We start from the raw sequence: 21,764 nt of genomic DNA, 5'->3' as shown, positions 1-21,764 counted from the left end.
TAACTATGATTTTTTAAACTTGTCTTTAATGCAATAATTTTAACTCCTGATGATGGCTTCCAAGTAAGCTGAAAGATCTAGAGAACATATCAACTTGCTGGTAAGGTGGATTATATTAATTATTAATTTATTTAGTTTTCTTTTTAATTTGCTTTACTTATCAAACTGCCCTCAAGTGTTAAATATAGCAGTTACGTCATGTAACATTTGCACAGGTGAAACGCACATTTATATCACATCTATAAAAATAAATGTACAAAATAACATTTAACTAAGCACTAAGGGACTTTAGGAAACCATAGAAAAAAATAATACAATTATTTTTAATTCAGTTATGTACTGAAATTAATAATTAAAGATGATAATTTATTATAAAATAAGTGGATACATTTATATACAATATTAACAAAATTACAATTATTACAAAAAGAAAATTACATGAAATTTAAATGATCTTTGGTATCAACATAACAACTTTTCTATTTGCAACTCTTATATTTTAGAAATTGATATAAGGTATATTTATGTAATTTAAAAAAAAAAATCAAATGTAGTAACACTTAAATAATTTGTAACTGTCATTCTTAAACTGAATTCACTGACTAACAATTTTGCACAACAATGTATAAAGATTATTAACAAAACTGGAAAAGCATTAATTCTTTAATAAATTGTAAAACAAATTTATACATAACTACATATAGATCTGCAAAAACTTGATTTTTTACAAACTCCTTATATAAATTTTTTATACCTAAAAAAATATTTGCTGTAACTATAGTATTCCAAATCAAAAAAAGAAGAAAAACTTAAAAGTAGTGGTTATAAAATATCTATAATTCATTCAAACTACATTAAATATAACAGTAAACACATGTTAACATCTATGTTTGCTACCACAATGAACATTCACAGAGTTAACTGAACAGACTATTGAATTGCAGAAAAAGAAACACTTATATATTATTATTCAATACTTTAACAAAGCAACAGTTTACAACACCTTACAAACAACTTGAAGTTACATATTGAATGCAATAAAACTTGTGCTTTTAAAGTAATAAGCTATTAAATGATAACAGTAATATTAACTTATGGCTTTGTTATAATTTTATAGATAATATGAAGTTTAAAGTTTTAAATGGATATTCAGAAAAAAAATTAAATAGATTTAACAATAACATGCAAGTGATAGTGAAGTATTATATTTTTAAAAAATATTATACTATAAAATATAATAGTTTTCATACCTTTATAAAAAAAAAGAAGAATATTCTAGAAAATGTATGTAACAACTAAAAGCACAATAAAATAATAGAAAAAACTACTATATTAACAACAGTAAATTAATGAACAGAATCTTTGGGATGTCAGCTGATAGTTTTATTGAATATGTAGTTAATATTTAAGATGTCTGTACATTAAATAAATCAAAGTACTATCTGAATTTATTTTTTAAAAACTGTGAAGCGTTCATTTCACTAACAACTGCCAGCAGTCTAAAAATTCTTCTTCATTATAAATAGTTCATCATAAATTACTACTGGAAATTCTTATAGCAAATTTTTTTTTAAATCGGTCAGCTTTGTTGTGCTAGTAAAAAATAAAAAAAATAAAATTTATTCAATATTATACTACTATAAAAAAATTATGTATTAAAACAATTATATATTTATTTATTAATATCAGATTTTTTTTTCAAAGCTAATCTGAATAAAATTAAAAAAAAGAAGATTTATGAAAAAACTCATAAATTATGATCAGTAAAAATTACTGGATAATATATTTTTACTACCAAGGAATAGTAGGTTTGGACTGTCGTGATTGTAATGATTATTTTTCAATATTGACTTTAAAACTATCAATCAGAAACAGTAACTGGTTATTTACAACATAATCTGAAGTTATATAATGAATTTAAATATACAATATATAAATTGCATCAAACCAAAAAGTAATCTCATCAATTCTATGTCATTAAAAGCTGATACTATTCATAAAATGCTGCATCTGACATTCCAACACAACAAAACCACACCTAAAAATCTTATGTATATTTTAAAACATAATATTTCTAAAAAATCAAACATCTGTCATTAGAGGAAATAATATTGAATTAATTCACATGATAGATAATTAAACCATAAATGCAAACAATTGATAATTTAAAAAAATATCTTTATAAATTATAATATTTAGCATGTTTTGTATTTTCTGATACAAATTTATACTTTTCAATCAAAAAATATTTATTACATTAAAATTCTTGTCTGAATGAATTCTGATTAATTCAATTCTGATGAAATAATTTAATTAACCCCAATACAAATAAACCATGAATTACAAAAAAATATACATATCTTAAGTATTAACTACATTTTTCATTATTTTGTTCAATACTAAAAATTAGTGTCTTAAACAAACATACAAATACGTACTATAATATATAATATTATAAAATTACTATACACAAAACATACATTTATCCTATTGCATCTACACAAAAAAAAAAATATATATATATAAAGACAATTACATAAATAATATATATCTGTTTAATATAGTTTAAAATAGAAAAAAAAGCATTATTTAGATTTGTTAAAAACTACTGAATTTAAGAATACACTATGACACAAATACACATATTGTTATACATCAATCACAAATACACTAACACATAAAGATAACAGCAACATTATAATAATAATAATAGTAATAATAATAATAATAATAATAATAATAATAATAATAATAATAGTAAACAATAGAGCTCCATTTATTACAATAATTTGTAACATTAAAAAAAATGTAAATATAATGCTGGGTAGCTGATTCCCATAGGTTAACTAACTGTGCAAATGGTGTTAAAAAAATTATATGCTCAATTCTTCGGATTTTAATTAATTATACTTTAAATTAAGCAAAAATGTTTATGTTGAACTGTAATACAATTTATGTTTGCTGTGTTACCATGTTTACTGTGATAAAAAGCACCAAAATTCATTTAAGTTTTTTATTTAATATATGATATAATCATAGGACATCCTGAATCCTGATAGAAATTGTATATTTATGCAAATAGTAATAATAAACTCATCCAGATGATAATTTTCTTTTTCAAGTTTTAAAACAAAATACAAAGAGTGATCAGTAATAAATAAGTACACATCCACCAGCTCTAGGATATTTTTAACGCTACCTTTCTTTTCATTGAATTCAACTTTTAATGCTACCTTAAAGTTTTATTATTATTATTATTTATACTTCTTACAGTTTTTGTGCCATAAATTTTTTATCCACTCTAGCTAGCATCAAGCATTTAGCAATAAAAAATAAAAATTTATACCTACACAAAAAAAAGTAATGAAATAAATAAATGACTGAATTTACATTAAAAAAAAATTGACTAGATACCAAATCATATATAACAATTATAATGTAGATAATTATAAAATTTCAAATCAAAAATTTTGAACACAATTTTAATTTTAGAAATTACTTTATTTTCAACATTGTTTTATTCACAATAACTATACAGTTAAAATAATTGATAATATTTAAAATGTTCAATTATTAGTACAATTTAGGTACAATAATGTTACAATTTAAATAATGTAATTTAAAATAAATTAAAATACTCTATCAATCATTTATTTCATTACATTTTAAGATCCAGAAATATTTCCAAACTCTTAAATAAATGAATAATAAAAACTTGTTGGAGCTCTCTAATAGAATCTACTCTTGTGACAGGGTATACATATATATTTATTTATTACAAAACATACATAACAGCAATAAAATTAAATTTTCTTTTATATATTACGCTTATTTGATTAAGAACAATATAAACATGAAGTTAATACAGAGATATGTATGCATATATGTCATATACTTGTAAGGGATACATACGTCTTCGAGAGCAGACAAATATTTTTTTTTAATTAAAAAAAAATAATATGAAATACTTCAACATCCAATTAATGTAGTTGCACAATTGTACAATGTCACATTCACAGCCAAACATAACTAGAAGACAAATCATCTGAAACAAATAAAAAAAAAACAAAGAATTTATTAATAAATCAAAACAACGTAATAAAATATCTATAAATTATCAAATAATTTGTTTTGTATATTTATATACCTTTTTATTATGCCACTCTCGTTTCTTATTGGTCTATAATATATAGATCTAGTACTAACACCTTAGTATTTATATTTGTGCATGTTAATTTGAGTGTAACAGGATTAAGTTTTTCACAGCTACTTAAGTGGCTACTTTTTGTCAGTGGTTATGGCCTTTTTGCATAATGCCATCTTACAATACATAAGAAATCATCCTTTACTAGGTACTCAAACAAGAAAAATTATTCTGTGTTGTATTTTTCAAACTGAGAAGTACGTGCGTAGATAAATACTAGACCCAAGTTGCTTTTGTCAAATTTAATCTACTGAAGTGCCTGTATCTGTTCTTTATATCTAAATGTAAGTCCAATGTCTCAGTATAGTGTTAAGTGCAATCAATGTATTCTAATATATTCTGAGGAAGTTGTGTTTGTTAGAATGGATTTTGTCATACAATATTTTTTACGTGGTTTCAAAAACAACAAAGTAATGTTCTTATCTGAAATTGTAGCTAATTTGGTGCGAAAGTTGGTTGATGTAAATCAATATAGTAATGATTAGTATAGAAGAAAGTTAGTTAGTTAAAGAACACATTCAATGTAATTTTTTTGTCATTTCTGTACTCAGCATGCTGCTCACAGTGCACATGTACTACAAAGGTTATAGTAAAATATTACAGTACTTGTATTCTTCATGATTAACTTTGGACAGTTTTGAGTGCTAAAATATAATAATCATATCTTAATTATTCTCAGAATAATCATTAATTTTATAAAAACACTTTTACTCCACTTTTAAGCAATTTAACACAACAGTTGAAGATTCATTTTGTTCATTTCACCACAAAATAAAACATGTTATTTTTAATGAACCCAGTAGTAGTTTATGAGAATTAAAAAGAAAAATATTACTTGCTTGTATACAACTATCGGTTTAGCCTGGTGAGAAGCTATAGAAACCAACCATAAAATTTTTCCTTTTCATTGGCCACTAGAGGAGACGCAATTGTCATATCGAGGTGTTGCTGACATTATAACTCATTCAGATTAAAATGTAACAGTTATATATAAATTGTGTAAGAATAACATACACTTCTAAAAACTAGTTACCATTTTTCTTCAAATATTACATATCAATTAAAGTAATTTGAAAAATAACATTTCAACACTTATAAAAGATTATTGTATTTATTTTTATTAATAAACAAATTTTTCAAGTATCAAGAAAATAAAAAATAACACTATAAAGTGACTAATTTAATTTAAATGGAAAAAGAAACATCAGACAATAAATTGTTTCCCATCCTTAAGAATATATTTGAATCATTATAACTTTTTCCCATAGTGACATCTTTTTATACTCTGTACAGTTAAGAAATTCGTTTTATTTTTGTACTTATACACCACGTACGTTTTTCTGTAAATACAAAAATTTGGTTATATTAATTGTCATTGATAAATGATTGAATATATATAAATGACTGAGAAAGGAACTTGCTAGTAACAGAAAAATAAAATTACAAATAGATGTTTATAATCTTTTTTTTAGTCAAACTTGGATGAAAATACACAGAACAAAAAATAAACTATGAAGGAAAGATCAAGTTTCTTTCACATTAATTTAATTTTTCCTGATAACTACTCCAAGAATGCTATCCCTCACACCATACAATTTTTTTTCTTCCATACTGACTATTAAAAAATAATGTATTCTATTACATTGCGATGAAATGAACAAAACAAATCTTTAACCATCATTGTAAGTTACTAAGAACCAGAGAAAAAGTACTTTCAGAAAATTAATGAAACTCAAAAAATAATTATGATAATAATTAAAATTTTTTTGAACTGTAAACTAAATAGATTAAGCAGTTGTGTAAAAATTTCAGAAAATTTTGATAGGTAATTTTTTTAAAAAGAAATGAAAGTACATCCCAACATGATCAAAACATTTTTTGATAACAATATTTATATTACTGTATTATAGATTTATATCAAAAATGATTTATAAAAAAAATGTTAATTTTACTACAAAAATAAAAAAACTAAATGAATAAAAAAACTAAATAAAATCCATCCACTTATTTTCTTAATTCAAAGCTTCAAGTTTGAGTACACATAATTTTTGAACGAACAGTAAACGGTAAGCAGCATAGTGTCATAATCCTCCTGCTTAATCATATGTAAAAATGCCCTTGACATTTGTCACAATAATAGCACTGAATGTCAATAGAACCTTGCAGTTAATTATAATTTTGTTCAGAAGTTAGAAGTTATGTATGTAAATAGAACTGTTCTCTAGAACTTTTATATTTCTTAGTATCAATAATAATATGAAAATAACATTAATTTACCAGGCCAGTTACATATTCAAATGTAAAAATAGTTTTCATAATCAGGGTAAGAAGTGCTCGGCTCTGGCTGTGATAATGATAATCTTGAAAAGCAAGGTATAGCTGATAACTCTGGTGTCCAAGAAGACTGAAAAATAACATAAAAATTACTATATTAACAATACATACAATAAAAAACAAATATTAACTTAAATAAATTAGAAAAAACTATAATTAAAAAATTAGAAAAAACAACTATTGAAAATTAGTAAGTTTATTAATTTTTGTAACTGCCAAAGTAAAGCAAACTTTGATAATTTGATAGTTATATAAATTGCATGGTAGTATTTTACTTTGGCAGTTATATAAATAGGCTTTAAACGTACACTTATTCATTGGCTGAAAGTTTTCTTTTCCTATTAGGTAAAATATTTTATATACCTGCCATTCAATGTTAAACACTATAAAGAAAACACAAGATAATTTTTACATTATAAAAGTAGGCAAAAAAACAAGGTCATTGGTGTAGGTTAGAACTATAATATTTCTAAAACTACAATTGAACTGAAAATGTGAACTAATGTAGACCATACAGAGGTCTGGGGTTTGAATCCCACTCAGGCATGGCCTTTTTCACAAGCTGCAAAATTCCATTTCCATATTCCATGCACAACTTCAAGCTTACGTGGTGAAATCATTAAGTACAAAAAAAGTAAGGAGGATTTGACTGCAATCTTTGTTTGTCAAGTGATTAAAAATTACTAGATATTATATTTTGATAGCAAGTGTTTTAATTCTCCTAATGCTTAGTTAAAATGAACATGATGATTGTGCTCTGTAAACATTTTTACCAATTTTCAACAAAAAAAGTTGTAACAAAAATTTTGCCAACAACCTAGGTTTAATCAAAACATTTTTATAGTTTAATTATAATAATGTAAAAAACAATTATAATCAGAATGCAAAAAATCTTACTTACTTTAACTGAACGACGTCTATAATCTCTGTTTCGTCGTATTAAAAAATGAAACTCCTGTGTTGGTGACCACATCTGTTGAACCTGCAGCGGACTGTCATCTGGGTGTAATTTTCTTTGATACTCTTGACTTTCACAAACCTGGAAAAATTTAATAATAAAGGAACAATTAAATATAAATGTAAATAAGCATAAATGTATATTAAAAAAAGAAAATCAATCTGTTCATTAACCTATTTTCATGTTGCCTATGAATTTTTAATATATTTAATGAAACTACTTACCTATGACCAGGATTACATTTTAGTCATGTTGGGTTAAGCCCATTTCAATGCATAGTGGGTAATTCTAATAAAACTAGAAGAAACATAGAAATAATAGTAACTACAATGAATATTTATTTACAGGAGATGCATAATATGGTCACAATTTGCCGCCAGACTTTTATGAGCATGCTTAAGCATGTTTGAAAAAGTTGAAGTACAAAAGGAGTGATTTTATCTACAAATTCAGCTATATTACTTTTCAGTTCATTCAGGCTATGAGGATTGTTCTTGTAACAGATTCTTTCATTGGTCTCCATAAAAAAAAAAAAAAAAAAAAAAAAAAAAAAAAAAATCGGTAGGTGTAAGATCTAGCAATCTTGGTGACCAGATGTGCTTTGAAATGAGCCTATTCCCAAAAGGTTCAAGCAGAAAATTTACCAAAACATTAATGATTTTGCTCCATCTTGGTGGGAATTAGCAATTTATTCCTCATTTAGTTAGCCAATACAAGGATAAATTATTTCATTGCAATAATATTCTGAATTTACTGATTTCTGGAAAAACTTAATTCATTTATGTGTTACAGCATACCAAACTTCAATTTCTTCATCATGTAATGGTTGTTCCACCAGTGATTATTCACAGACCACACTCAATTCTTCTCGCTGTTGACATGGCCCAATAAATTAAACCATGTTTCAGGCCAGTTACATATTGAAATGTTACTAGTCTTTGAGATTTCTGTTTACTGTACCAATTTTTTTGATAGATTTTTTACATTTTCAGCTATGTGATCTCAGAAGTATCATCTTTGAGCTAAGTGATAGAAATATGGTCTTCCAAACTTTGGTATGTCTTGAGATCCGGTTTGTTGGAATTTATTGATAAAAAAATTTATTTATAATTTTTTTATTGAAAAAAATTTTATTTTATTGATAAAGAATTTATTGTTAAAAAAGTTCTGTTTTATAAACTTCTGTGAGCACTTGAAATTAAGAAAATCTTTTTATGACGAAACTGCTATGTTTATTAGTCCTAAGACTAATAAACAGCTATAAACAAAGACTATTAAAAATATTTATTATTTAAGTTAATTTTTTTATTCATTATATTTTTAATATGCATTTATCAAATACAGATTTAAATTTTTTTACAGATAACCACAACTGATAATTTCCAATAATTTTATCATCATAGTTTTAAATTTCATAACCTATTTTTTCTTAAAGTCTAATGCCAGTTGTTTGAATTCACTATACCTCATATAAAGAGAATTGTTCAACTCTTTCCTTGCTGTTGTAACAATTAAGAAGTATCTGGATTAATTCATCAACAGTTGTCCTCTCTGATATAAGTAAACTCTTATATTGTGACTGAAATGTAAAATAAAGAACATTATTTTAAAGTTATTCATGGCATAATAAAAAAAATAATGAATACAAAACATTTGTCCACTTACATTACTGATAGTGTTTTAAAAGACATTTCTATTCATATTTTGAGAACTGTTGGAATATGAGATTTGATAAAAAAATATGTGGAATTTTAACATTTTCCAGGATGTATAAGTCCATCACAATTTTTTTTTTTGTTTTGGTTCACTTGTCCCTAACCTATGTATACATTGGTTGTCGTATTGGATGCTTAGTTTATTGTTGGCTGTCAAAAAGGTTACAAGTGTTTTTGGTATGATTGGCTATTTTTAACTTCTGGAAAAAATGGAACAAAGAATATTCATTAAATTTTGTTTTCAGAATGGAATAAAGAGCAGCATCACATTGGAAATGTTGAATGTTGCTTTTGGCGATTCTTCTAAAAATAAAAAAAGTGTTTACAAGTGGTACAAACGCTTCCAAGAGGGGCATGAGGATGTTAAAGATGACAAGCGCCCTGGACGTCCCAGCATATCAACAACATCGAAAAAGTGAAGAAAATGATTAAGGAGACAATTGCCAAATCAATATCAGAGAGGTTGTTGATGATGTTGGCATATCATTTGGCTCATAACAAGCAATATTTCTGGATGTTTTGGGTATGGAACATGTGGCAGCAAAATCTGTTCTAAAATTATTGAATTTCGAACAAAAACAGTGCCGAATGAACATTGCTCAGGTGTTGCTGAATGAAGTGAACAATGATCCAGAACTACTCGAACAGGTCATAACTGGTGATGAATCATGAATGTATGGGTATGACATCGAAACTAAAGCCCAGTCATTCCAATGGAAGCTTTCTGAAGAGCTACCGAAAAATGCTTGTCAAGTTCAATCGAATGTGAAGGTTCTGATCATGAATTTTTCACCAAAAACAAGACTATTATGATATCTCAGCCTCCGTATTCATCAGACACAGCTCTCTGTGACTTCTTCTTATTCCCTAAGCTGAAAAAAACCATGAAAGGACGAAGTTTTGCCAACATTGAAGACATATAGACAGAATAACTGAAGGAGCTAAACAGCATACCAAAAACTGCATTCCAGGATGCTTCAAAGATTGGAAAAAGCACTGGTTGAAATGTATTTTATCTGAAAGAAAATACTTTGAAGGTGACAAAATCAATATTGATGAATAAAGATTTTTTGAGAAAAACTAAAATTTCACATTCATTTTTTTATCAAACATTGTACAAGTAACAAATAAATACAAAAAAGGATGAAATAATGAAAAAAGTGAGCAAAATTTTTTTTAGTTGCTGTAATTTTAACAATAGAGTAAAAAAAATAAAAAGAATTATTTCAGAATGTATATATAAAAATTTGTTTAAAAATTACACGTGTTAAGAAAGAAAGCAATTAAATTAGTAGAGAATATTTAAAATAATAATTTTACATAACACCAGATAAGTTATCATGCTAAGGTTTAAATGAATAAATATTGTAGACAACAGGTATTTATTTATTCCATATAAGTTCATATAGTATCATGTTAACAGTTTATAACAAACATTTAACATCATTATAACATACATTTTGGAAAATAACTTCTATTATTTTTTTTATCATTTTAAAATAATAACAGTAATATTTTAAATGAACTATGGGGGTGAATAAAAATTACAATGTTTTATGAATGAAAAAATACAGAATAAAGATGCTATACGTACTCCAGGCATGAGAACACTGTCATATATCTTCACCAGACCACCTCTGTGACTTTGAAGTGCAAATCTGAAAGAAATAATATATATATATATATATAAATTATAAACAGAAAAACGAATTAAATTATATTAAATTAAATTCAAGAAAAAAGTTAATTCTTATTAATTCTTCAAACTATACAATAGCCTATAATTACTTAAATCTAAGATAAATTCAATCAAAACATATCTTATTGACTCTGGTTAAAATGAAAACTACATCCATAACAATGCAAAGTTTCTGAAAAAGCTCAACAGTAGTATCATGAAAAGTTTAAGATATGAAGTAAGTATAATAAATCAACAGCTGAAGTCATGTATTACAAACCAAACCAACTGATAGCATTTATTGTTTAATGACTATAACAGTTGATTTCATTTTATAACTAAAGTTAATATCAATCAATCAAACTTGCTAATTAATACTCTACCAATAATATTTATTTTCAAAATATAAATAAAAATGTTCATAGTTTCCATTTTTGTTTTGATTACAAATTTCCTTTTTTAAAGGCAAGTAGTGTAATCATTGTTTAGATATTAATTCACAGATACATTGTTCTATTAATAGCAATTAATATTTTTAACACTATAATGTTTTTGACAACAAATTGTTTCGTCACAATAACATTTAATCTTTTAGTTAGTAGTCTACAAAGATGTGATCGAAAAAAAATTACGTATATATGTAACATTTCACTTCAAATAAAAGTTAATTAAGGCAAGGGGAATTATTTTTATTAAAAAAATGAGTGTGATTTCATGAACTTAATAACTGTCATTTGGGGCTTGAATCCCAAGCACAAATACTTTCTAATATTTATCCAGGCAGTTTGGCAACAGTTTTAGATTTCTAAATAGGTTAATGATGATTCAAGTCTTTGAAAGTTCAGGATTAAATTCGTGTGCATCATAGAAAGAGTTAATTTATGCATTTACAAATACCTATCTGTATTTGACGAGTGTTGCAAATTAAAAATGAATGTTACAATAACAAACTTTTTTTAATTTTAAACAATTAAAAAACAGGAAAGGGATTGTGCAGTCACAACTGCCAATATGTATATGAATAACATCCAATTATGTTAGGTAATTTCTAAACATTTCACAATTTCCCATATATTCATAATATAACTAATACGAGAATTCATTGAGTCTCTCTAAATATCTTGGATGGAATTTAAAAATATCTGTAAATTAATAACTTTAAAATGTACTATTAAAGTATTACTCTGATCATTTAACACTGAAATATTACATTGTGTTACTGAGAGTTTAAAAAACATTTACATGGTACTACAATAAATCTTACTAACAATAACATTAATAATAAAATAGGGTACTTACTTATTAACGCCACCGCAGCTACAGCTGCTGTTTAGGTTATGTTGACTTCGTACGTATATGTTTTCATGTACTGACAAATTGTACGTATATCAAAATAACCTAACTAAATATAACCTACGCTCGCTATGCTCGCTAACCTCTTATAATTAACATTAAATATGCATAATATATACAACTTATTAATAATATAACCTTAATGTTATAGCACCGAAATCCAATTAATGTTAATCCACCAAAATCCGATTGACTACTTTGTTTTTAAATAAAGCTGTAGCTGCGGTGGCGTTAATACGTAAGTACCTAAAATAGATATCAAGTATCAGAATAATACAATATAAAATAGGTCAACAGCCTTCAAGCAGCAAAACTTCATATTAAAATATAATTTAACTCAGAATTTAATTAATAAGTTCTTCATTATAAAAATGATTAAAGCCAAACATTAATTTTAAAAAAAAGAAGAAAGAGTATTAATTTAATAAATAATACTGTCAGAAATACTACCTAGAATCTCCTTTAGGATGGCAGGACTGTAATGCTGCAGGACGTGCATCTTTGTCCAAGTCAATGACAGTTCTTACACCTGATAAAGAATAAGAAATGATATACTTAACTCACTTTTATATTTGTACGATACTTAAAATTTACAAATAGTAAAAAAATAAAGGTGCTAAAAGAAAATTTGAAGATAAGTATTCAATTCAGAGACAAAAAATTAAAGTGCAAATAATTTTCTGATGACAGTGTTATTTTGATTAATCCTTAAATCATTTTGAGTTTAAAGAAAGAATGTATGAATTTATTGCTGGGGAGAAATTCAATTAAGATAATTGAAATAAAGATGATGAAACGTGACAGAAAGGAAGATAATGGAGTTAAATATTAAGTTTTTAAACAGAATAAACTAAAAGTTGCAGAATTTTGTAATCTAGTCACAGTAAAGTTACAAGGAATGGTTGAAGTAGCCCAACACAAACCACAACTTTTATATAGGAAAGAAATCTGCTGGTGTCAATTGTAGATTTAGGAATTAATAATAAATTTTAAAATACATCTGTATGGAGTGTAATACCTTTATGGTAGTGAAGTGTGGTCTTAAGGGAAACGAAAAAAAGAAAATAAAAACAAGAACAGAAATCTTTCAATGTGGTATTAAGAATGTTGAAAATTATTGAGCTTATAGATTATGAAATAAAGAGGTTTGAAGAAAAATTGGCGAAGAAAAAATTTATAATACTATATTATGAACAGGGCAACATAAATAACTAAAATATTAAGCTATCCAGGATAAGTGAATTTTATAGAAGGAAATGTTAACACTAAAGGAAGACATAGATAAGAATATATGAAATAGATAATTGATATTGTAAGATTTAAGAAACTAAATTAAAGCTAAGAAACTGGCATAAAATAAAAAGGAATAGAGAAATTGATCTAACCAATCCAAATGACAGATGAAAATTAAAAAAATTAAAAAAAAATTGATGAACTACCTAAATTAAAATATAATTACATTACATGACCTCTTAAAAAAATACTCTTCACATATTCTCATTGAACTTACTTATTATACAATGAAAACTTTTTCTTCTGCTTTACAGAATACTGATTTATTAAATACATAAAAACACAATAGATGCATTTTATTAAAAGAAATGACAGACAGAAACAGAGAATTGAATTTAATTCAATATTTTGTTGGTAAAACTCCTCTTTACTTTGATTTATAAAGCTTAAGATCTGTCTCTAATAACTACACCATTATTCTGGGATATGCCACATGATCAGCATCAGTTGGCAATCACTTTGGTCTAAATATATTTATTAAAAATGATTCTGATAAGTCAGACAGACGTCATGTCAGACAAACATTTAGGCCAGTATATTCTTCGAGATCCTTTCTTTCTATTATCTCATCAACTAATATTTCTAATTCACAAATTAAGATTATCTCTTTCCATTATTTGTTAAAAATATTTCTCGCTGTATTACCAATTAGCCTTTAACATTCTGGCCAGTTGAAAATAAAGTTCAGTTGAATTGCTTCCCCTTTATTTCTATTTCTAGAAGTTGCATTCCTTCTTTCTGGAATATACATTTAAAATAAATTAAATCAATTGTTTTTATTTAAAAAGACTTTAGAAATTAATCGAACAAGTTGATGTAGAGTTGTATTGTAATATACTGTTCACATGTGATTATCTTTAATACAAGGTTAGGTCAGGAAATAGGGCATTTTTTAATTTATGAAAGTGAACCCTAACTGAAGCAATTTCAACTGAAACTGTATTATATACATAATTTTTAAAAAAAGCTGTTTATGGATACATAATTTCTTTGCCAACTTGCATCGTCTAAACACTGAGGTTGACTCCCCTCACAAGTACTCTCTTGAAAGTTTTTTAGCAGCTTCAGCAGTTTTTTAGTAGTTTCTTGTTACTAGCTGTTGGCTCAACTATGTAAAATATTTTAATAAGAATTTTTCAGACTTTTGTTATCTTCTAAAAATGTGCCTTCCAATAGGAGGAAACTTTGTCTGTGATGACCTGAGCAGAAATTCTGTCAAAGAATAAACTGACTTACCACTAATAAAATAATTCCTCAAACAATAAAACATGGTGCTGCACACCCCAAAAACTTCACTGCAATTGAAATTAGAAAGAGTAGACTGTTGAAAACAAGTTGAACAGGCACCTAAAAAATGGTGTTACCATTTTGCTGCTGGCCTTATGAACACCTTTTTGTGTTCAAAAAACCAGTTCATAAAGGTACACCTTTATGTGTAAAATGTATAATTTGTAATAAAAGAAAATTTACTTATAAAAAGAGAAAATGTAATTATTAATTTAAATATTATATTTTTTTTAAATATATAATATAAAAACATATAATATATAATTATAAAAATTATTCCTATTTATTACCAGTATTTCTGACAGTAACTTCCATGGTAAGATAAAAAAGATTTGGATCCCTGTGGCGCATGCGATATTTATTCAGTATGGTTTGAACCACTTCATGGCAAGTTGTCTGGAAAGTTATACCCAACGTTTTGTATTCAATATCTGGTCGAAGACATCTGGCATAGACTTTGATTGTAGTCTGAAAAAATAAAATATTATATTAAGTTATTTTAAAAGAAATACAACAAATAGATATACTTTTTAACAGTTAAGTATTTACTTTTAATAAAACATAATCTGACTGTTACACTAACTACCTTTTTTTATACTTCACTGCAAAATACAAACAAATTATTTAACTTCTTTGACCTCACCATTGTACTTCTTCATTTACTCACGGAATTTTTTTTGTTGTATCGCAATAAGTATGTATTGCCAACATTTGGGCCAGAATTCATCAAACTTGTGTATTCTCGTCAAATACAGTATATATTCATTTCTGAATGGTACCTTTCAGCTGGTTTTGATGTTTACTTGTTTTGCACAAATATTGCCAATTAAATGGCCAAAAATCATGTAACTTTAAATATTTGGTACAATTTATATATAATATAAACATCTTTTTTCATGAATCTTGTTTATTAAATAGGATTAATATTACAAATTTGTCTGTTATAAAATCCAGTTTGTTTCTACTTTTCCTCATGAAATACTAAAAAATTCCTTACACTTAATTTGAGTTAAATGAATAAACACCTTTTTAAAACAAGCGATTTAAAGATTTTTGTAATGGGGTAGAAGAATTAATAATCCAGTATACTGTTTTGTATATATTATTTTTTGTAGAACTTCACTTGCTCCAGAAAATTAAATATAAAGATAATCTCTCCACTTATCAAACAAGAAAATATAGATGCACATGTGTTCTTTTCCAATTAACTGGTTACTGCCTGTAGTTTTATTAGTGTGATTCTTTATATTTAATTTGCAAGCAAGCAAGTCTATATAAAATGGTAATTGACATAAGACTTTTGGTACACAACCTGTACGATAATTATAACTTTCCAACTGCCATTTAATAGTATTTAATTTATTTATATTTAAATTATTTATAATTCTTATAAGTACATGCATCAATTCTTGTAGTTTTATTACTCAATGATATCACAATTATTCTCCTTTTATTAAAAACATAAAAAATAATTTATTACTAACTTTTAAATTACTGAATAGTATTTTGTTAAGTTCAATAATCTATATCACCAAAGTACATTTAGACAAACCATTACCATACATATAATTGTTTGGTTACTAGCATATACATCATCAGGTACAATATATACATTAAAACCTTAAGGCATATTTCCTATGTGTAGAAAATAGATTTATTTATTTTTTATTTGTTAACATGTGGTCCTTACAGGATTTTTCGTAACAAGCCTACCAAATTTCAATTTCTGCTGAACGTTTGGTAATTATACGATATAGCTGAAAATTTAATGAATTTGCAGTGTTAGCTGAAACAGTGAAAATAGCCATGATTTTTGGTTTCTTTACAATATTTCTGTAAGATAATGCGATACTCAAAACCAGCCGATATGTATAATTCAGTACTGAAATAATGTATCGGGTATAAAAAATCCCATAGTGATTACCATACTAGTATTAATAATAAAAGTAATACAACACTTTAGAAAATGTTTAACTATCTAAAATGTGTCTTTTTTTATTTATATTTACAATACTTACAAAAAAGAAAAAAAACCTCAGAAATAACAAAATGAATAATCTCTCCACAATAAAATATAAAAACAGAAACGGGTAAACAGTGTATACATTTTCAGTAATAAATGCTTCAAGTTCTTTGGTACAAAACATTTCAAAATCTTTTCACACAATAATTTGCTATATACTATTTTTTTTAAATCAATAACAGTGTATTTTAAAATGTAACCAGTAATATTTTAATAAAAGACAATTAAAATATAACTGGTAAACACATACATAAACACGTAAGTTACATTGATTATTTTATTCTTTAAATTTAAATTACAGTGTACTCAGTTTAATTTTTTTTACTTTTCAGCTGAAGATAATCACACAAGTTCATATACACTTACACAGACAAATGAAAATAAATAACTAAATAAATAAATAATGTATTTAATACATATATATAAAAAATAAATACATGAACATAACATAAACACACATATATATATAAGTTCAAGTAAAATATAAATCATCAATTACAATTAACACTCTCCTACATAGGCAATATTATGAATATTTACATAACACGTCAAATTCAATTTTTCTTCATATTATGTAGATCATAGTTATAAATAATACTTTTCTTTAATGGCTGTGACAATAAGTGATTAAAGAAGAAAAAACATATTTAGATTTTCTTCTGGGAGCAGCTGAGTAACACTTTCTTCTTTCATAATTTAATAAACTATTATTAGTTGGTTAGTTAATATTTTATTGTATCTGTTAAGAACAAAAAGATTAATTTCCTGTATGGAAAATATTAAGTGGAAATATTAACTTATTCAAGTAATTAATTTTACCTCTGCTCTATTTGTCAAGCACATAAAAAGCAATTTAAAAAATTCTTTCTTCTTTACTTTACTAGATGACACTGTCCATTATAGAAACTTCTTTCACCTTTCATTCTTTTCAATCTATGCTCCAGTAATTAGATGACTGGTACTCTAAAGCCAAATAAGCCTGTATTTAGTCCAGCATAACTTTAGCAGTTAATTGTTTACTCTTTCATTTTTCCCCTGAGCTAAAAATTGGTAAGTCCTGTCTTATATTAATTTCCAATTCTGTCCCTGATGTGTCTTACCTATGATTTTCTTTTATTACCCTACCATTATTGTCACAGTATTTAGAATTTTAACATATCTTTCCTCTTGTTATGAGGCTCTTGTGGATAATTTTTCAAATATCATGTTGATTTTGTTTTAACTCACTGGTCAACAATAAAAGATATTTTAACTCCAGATTAAAACAAATTAGATTACTGTTCTAAAATTATTACATTTAATTCTATTTCTGATAGTATTAAATATGTCAAAAAAATACTCCCAAAAAACATTACTTTAGACTTTATGACATGTATCATTAAGCCATATTTAACTTAGAAAATAAATCTAAAATTTGCCTCCACCAAGAGATAACATAATGTAAATAAATAATAAATGAATCAGATAAATGCAACAGCTCCATCTACCTCTTTCACTTGTTTTAATTTCTGTTGTTACTGGTTACTTGAGTTGATAACAGTAGAAATACCTTGTTACAAACTTTTAACAACTTTAGTGACCTGAAAAGAAAATCTATGCTGCTAATTTATTTGCTGAATAATTTAATACTGTCTAGATCAAAAGCATTAAATATTTAAGTTATATTGTCATGATAAAGAGATTTTACATATTCCAATAAAAAATTACAAATCTATTATTCTAATCATATTATAATTTTCCCTTTATGAGTCATGAGACCTTGCTGATGGTGAGGGGGTTTGAGTGCTCAGTGGTACAGAATAGCTTGACTGAACATGCAACCATATCAAAGAGGTATTTCTGTTGAAAGCCAGACTAAGGAATTATTCCTGAAAGAGGGCAGCAGCTCTTTCAGTAGTTGTTAAGGGTGTAGGTCAGGAGGACTTAAACGGCCATTCAACATCACCTCAGTCTTCTTCTCACAGTTCTGCTGCTGCACAGTTCTTCTCAGAACTGTGCAGCTGAAAGCAATGGAAAACTACAGTGGTTTTTCTTTTCCAAGAAAATGTAGCTCTCTGCATTTTTATGTAACAAAGATGGAGGTGCTTTCCTTGGTAAAATATTCCGGAGGTAAACTAATCCCCGTTTGGATATGCGGGTGGGAACTACTAAGGAAGGGGTCACCAGAAAATTAAAAAATAACATTCAACGAATTGGTGCATGGAATATAAGAAGTCCAAAAAAATTGGTAGGTTAGAAAATTTAGAGGGAAATAGATAGGTTAAATGTAAATGTAGTAGGAATTAGCAAGGTTTGGTGAGAAGAGGAAAATGACTTTTGGTCAGGTGATTTTAGAAAAAATTAACTCAGCGGCAAATTAAGAGCAGGTAGAAGTAGGTTTTGTGATGAACAATAAGATAAGGAAGAGAGTAGCGTAATTCAAAAAGATTAATCATAGAATCATTGTAATAAGGATAAATCAAAACCTAAGCTGACAATGATTGTTAACGTCTACATGCCTACAAGTTCTCATAATGATGATGAGGTAGAGTGTGTATACAAAGAAATTTAAGAAGTAATTAAACACATAAAAGGAGACAAAAATTTAATAATAGTTGGAGATTGGAATGCAAGCATTGGAAAAGGCAAGGAAATATTGTGAATGAATATAGGCAGGGCAAAAGAAATGAAAGAGGGGACCGACTTGAGTTTTGTACAGTTACTAAAGTATAATTTAGTAACTGCCAACACTCAGTTTAAAAATCATAATAGAAGAATATACACATGGAAAAAGCCAAGTGATACTGCAAGGTATCAGATAGATTATATCATAGTTAAACAAAGATTTAGAAATCACCTCGTCAACTGCAAAGCTTATCCTGGAACAGACATTGATAGTGACCATAATTTAGTGATAATGAAGTATAGATTGGGGTTTAAAAACCTGAAGAAAAGGTGTCAGATGAATCGGTGGAATTTAGAGAAGCTTGAGGAAGAGGAGGTAAAGAAGATTTTTGAGGAAGATATCGCAAGAGGTCTGAGTAAAAACGATAAGGTAGAAAATATAGAAGAAGAATGGGAGAATTTTAAAAACAAAATTCTTATATCAGCAGAACCAAACTTAGGCGGAACAAAGAGAACTGGTAGAAAACCTTGGATATCAGAGGATATATTGCAGCTGATGGATGAATGTAGAGTGTACAAGAATGCTAGTGATGAAAAAAGTAAAAGGAACAATAAACAATTAAGAAATACTATAAACAGAAAGTATAAATTAGCAAAAGAATGGATTACAGAAAAGTGTTCAGAAGTGGTAAGAAAAATGATCATTGGTAAAACAGACAGAGCATTCAGCAAAGTTAAGGAGAATTTTGTGGTATATAAATTAAAATCTAATTATGTGTTAAATAAAGATGGTACACCGATTTATAATAAAAAGAAAAGGTTGATAGATGGGTGGAATATATTGAAGAGTTATACAGAGGAAATGAAAAAAATTCATAGAAATTGAATTGAAAAAATTATAGAAATTGGTGTTATAGAGGAAGTCAAAGAGGATGAAATGGTAGATACAATACTGATATCTGTATTTAATAAACTATTAAAAGATATGAATGGCAGAAAGGCTTCTGGGGTAGATAGGATACCTGCAGAATTACTGTGCAGTACAGGTGAGGAAGTGATAGATAGATTATACAAACTGGTGTGTAATATTTACGAAAAGGGGAAAGTTCTGTCAGACTTCAAAAAGAGTGTTATTGTCATGATACCAAAGAAAGCAGGATAAATGTGAAGAATACAGAACAATTAACTTAACTACTCACACATCAAAAATCTTAACTAGAATTCTGTACAGAAGAATTGAGAGGAAAGTAGAAGAACTGTTAACAGAAAACCGATTTGGTTTCAGGAAAAGTATAGGGGACAAGGGAAGCAATTTTAGCACTCAGATTAATAGTAGAAGAAAGATTAAAGAAAAATAGACCAACATACATAGCATTTATAGAGTTAGAAAAGGCATTTGATAACATAGACTAGAATAAAATGTTTAGCATTTTAAAAAATTTAGAGTTCAAGTATAGAGATAGAAGAACAATTGCTAACATTTACAGGAAGCAAACTGCAGCAGTAATAATTGAAGAATATAAGAAAAAAGATGTAATAAAAAAAGGGAATCTGACAAGGATGTTCCCTATCACCATTACTTTTTATCTTTACATAGAACCAGTAGTTAATGATGAAAAACAACAATTTAGATCCGGAGTAACAATGCAAGGTGAAAAGATAAAGATGCTGCCATTTGCTGATGATATAGTAATTCTAGCTGAGAGTAAAAAAGATTTAGAAGAAACAATGAATTACATGATTGAAGTCCTATCAAAAGATACCGCATGAAAATAAACAAGAAAAAACGAAAGTAATGAAATGTAGTAGAAATAATGTAGATGGACCACTGAATATAAAAATAGGAAGAGAAAAGATTATGCGGGTAGAAGAATTCTGTTATTTGGGAAGTAGAAGTACTAAACATAAAAATAGACGAAGCAGGAGCGATATAAAATGCCGAACAGCACAGGCAAAATGAGCTTCCAGTCAGAAATATAATTTTCTTACATTAAAAATTTATTTGTACATCAGGAAAACATTTTTTAAAGTATATGTTTGGAGTGCAGCTTTATATGGAAGGGAAACTTGGACGATTAGAGTACATGAGAAGAAAAGATTAGGAGCTTTTGAAATGTGATGCTATAGGAGAATGTTAAAAATCAGGTAGGTGGATAAAGTGACAAATGAAGAGTGTTGTAGCAAATTGATGAAGAAAAAAACATTTGGAAAAATATAGTTAAAAGAAGAGTCAGACTTTCAGGCCATATATTAAGTCCTCCTGGAATAGTCACTTTGATATTGGAGGGACAGGGACATGGGAAAAATTGTTCAGG

General features: G+C 26.7%; 1 protein-coding gene across 1 annotated transcript in view; it reads right to left on the bottom strand.

The window, feature by feature from the left end:
- Positions 1-327: 327 nt before the first annotated feature.
- rau (RA domain-containing protein rau) overlaps positions 328-21,764 on the bottom strand; it is a 238,033-nt gene continuing 216,596 nt past the window's right edge. Inside the window, exons 3-9 of the mRNA XM_075356682.1 lie at positions 15,113-15,290; positions 12,693-12,771; positions 10,806-10,869; positions 8,962-9,075; positions 7,440-7,577; positions 6,482-6,608; positions 328-4,045 (exon numbers count right to left, since the gene is read on the bottom strand). Of these exons, the coding sequence (XP_075212797.1) occupies positions 6,498-6,608; positions 7,440-7,577; positions 8,962-9,075; positions 10,806-10,869; positions 12,693-12,771; positions 15,113-15,290 (684 nt within the window). The 3' untranslated portion in view covers positions 328-4,045; positions 6,482-6,497. The remainder of the gene's footprint in view (positions 4,046-6,481; positions 6,609-7,439; positions 7,578-8,961; positions 9,076-10,805; positions 10,870-12,692; positions 12,772-15,112; positions 15,291-21,764) is intronic.

This window comes from Lycorma delicatula, chromosome 2 (assembly GCF_047948215.1).
Source record: "Lycorma delicatula isolate Av1 chromosome 2, ASM4794821v1, whole genome shotgun sequence".
Classification (NCBI taxonomy): domain Eukaryota; kingdom Metazoa; phylum Arthropoda; class Insecta; order Hemiptera; family Fulgoridae; genus Lycorma; species Lycorma delicatula.
This window is presented reverse-complemented; position numbering and strand designations above follow the sequence as displayed.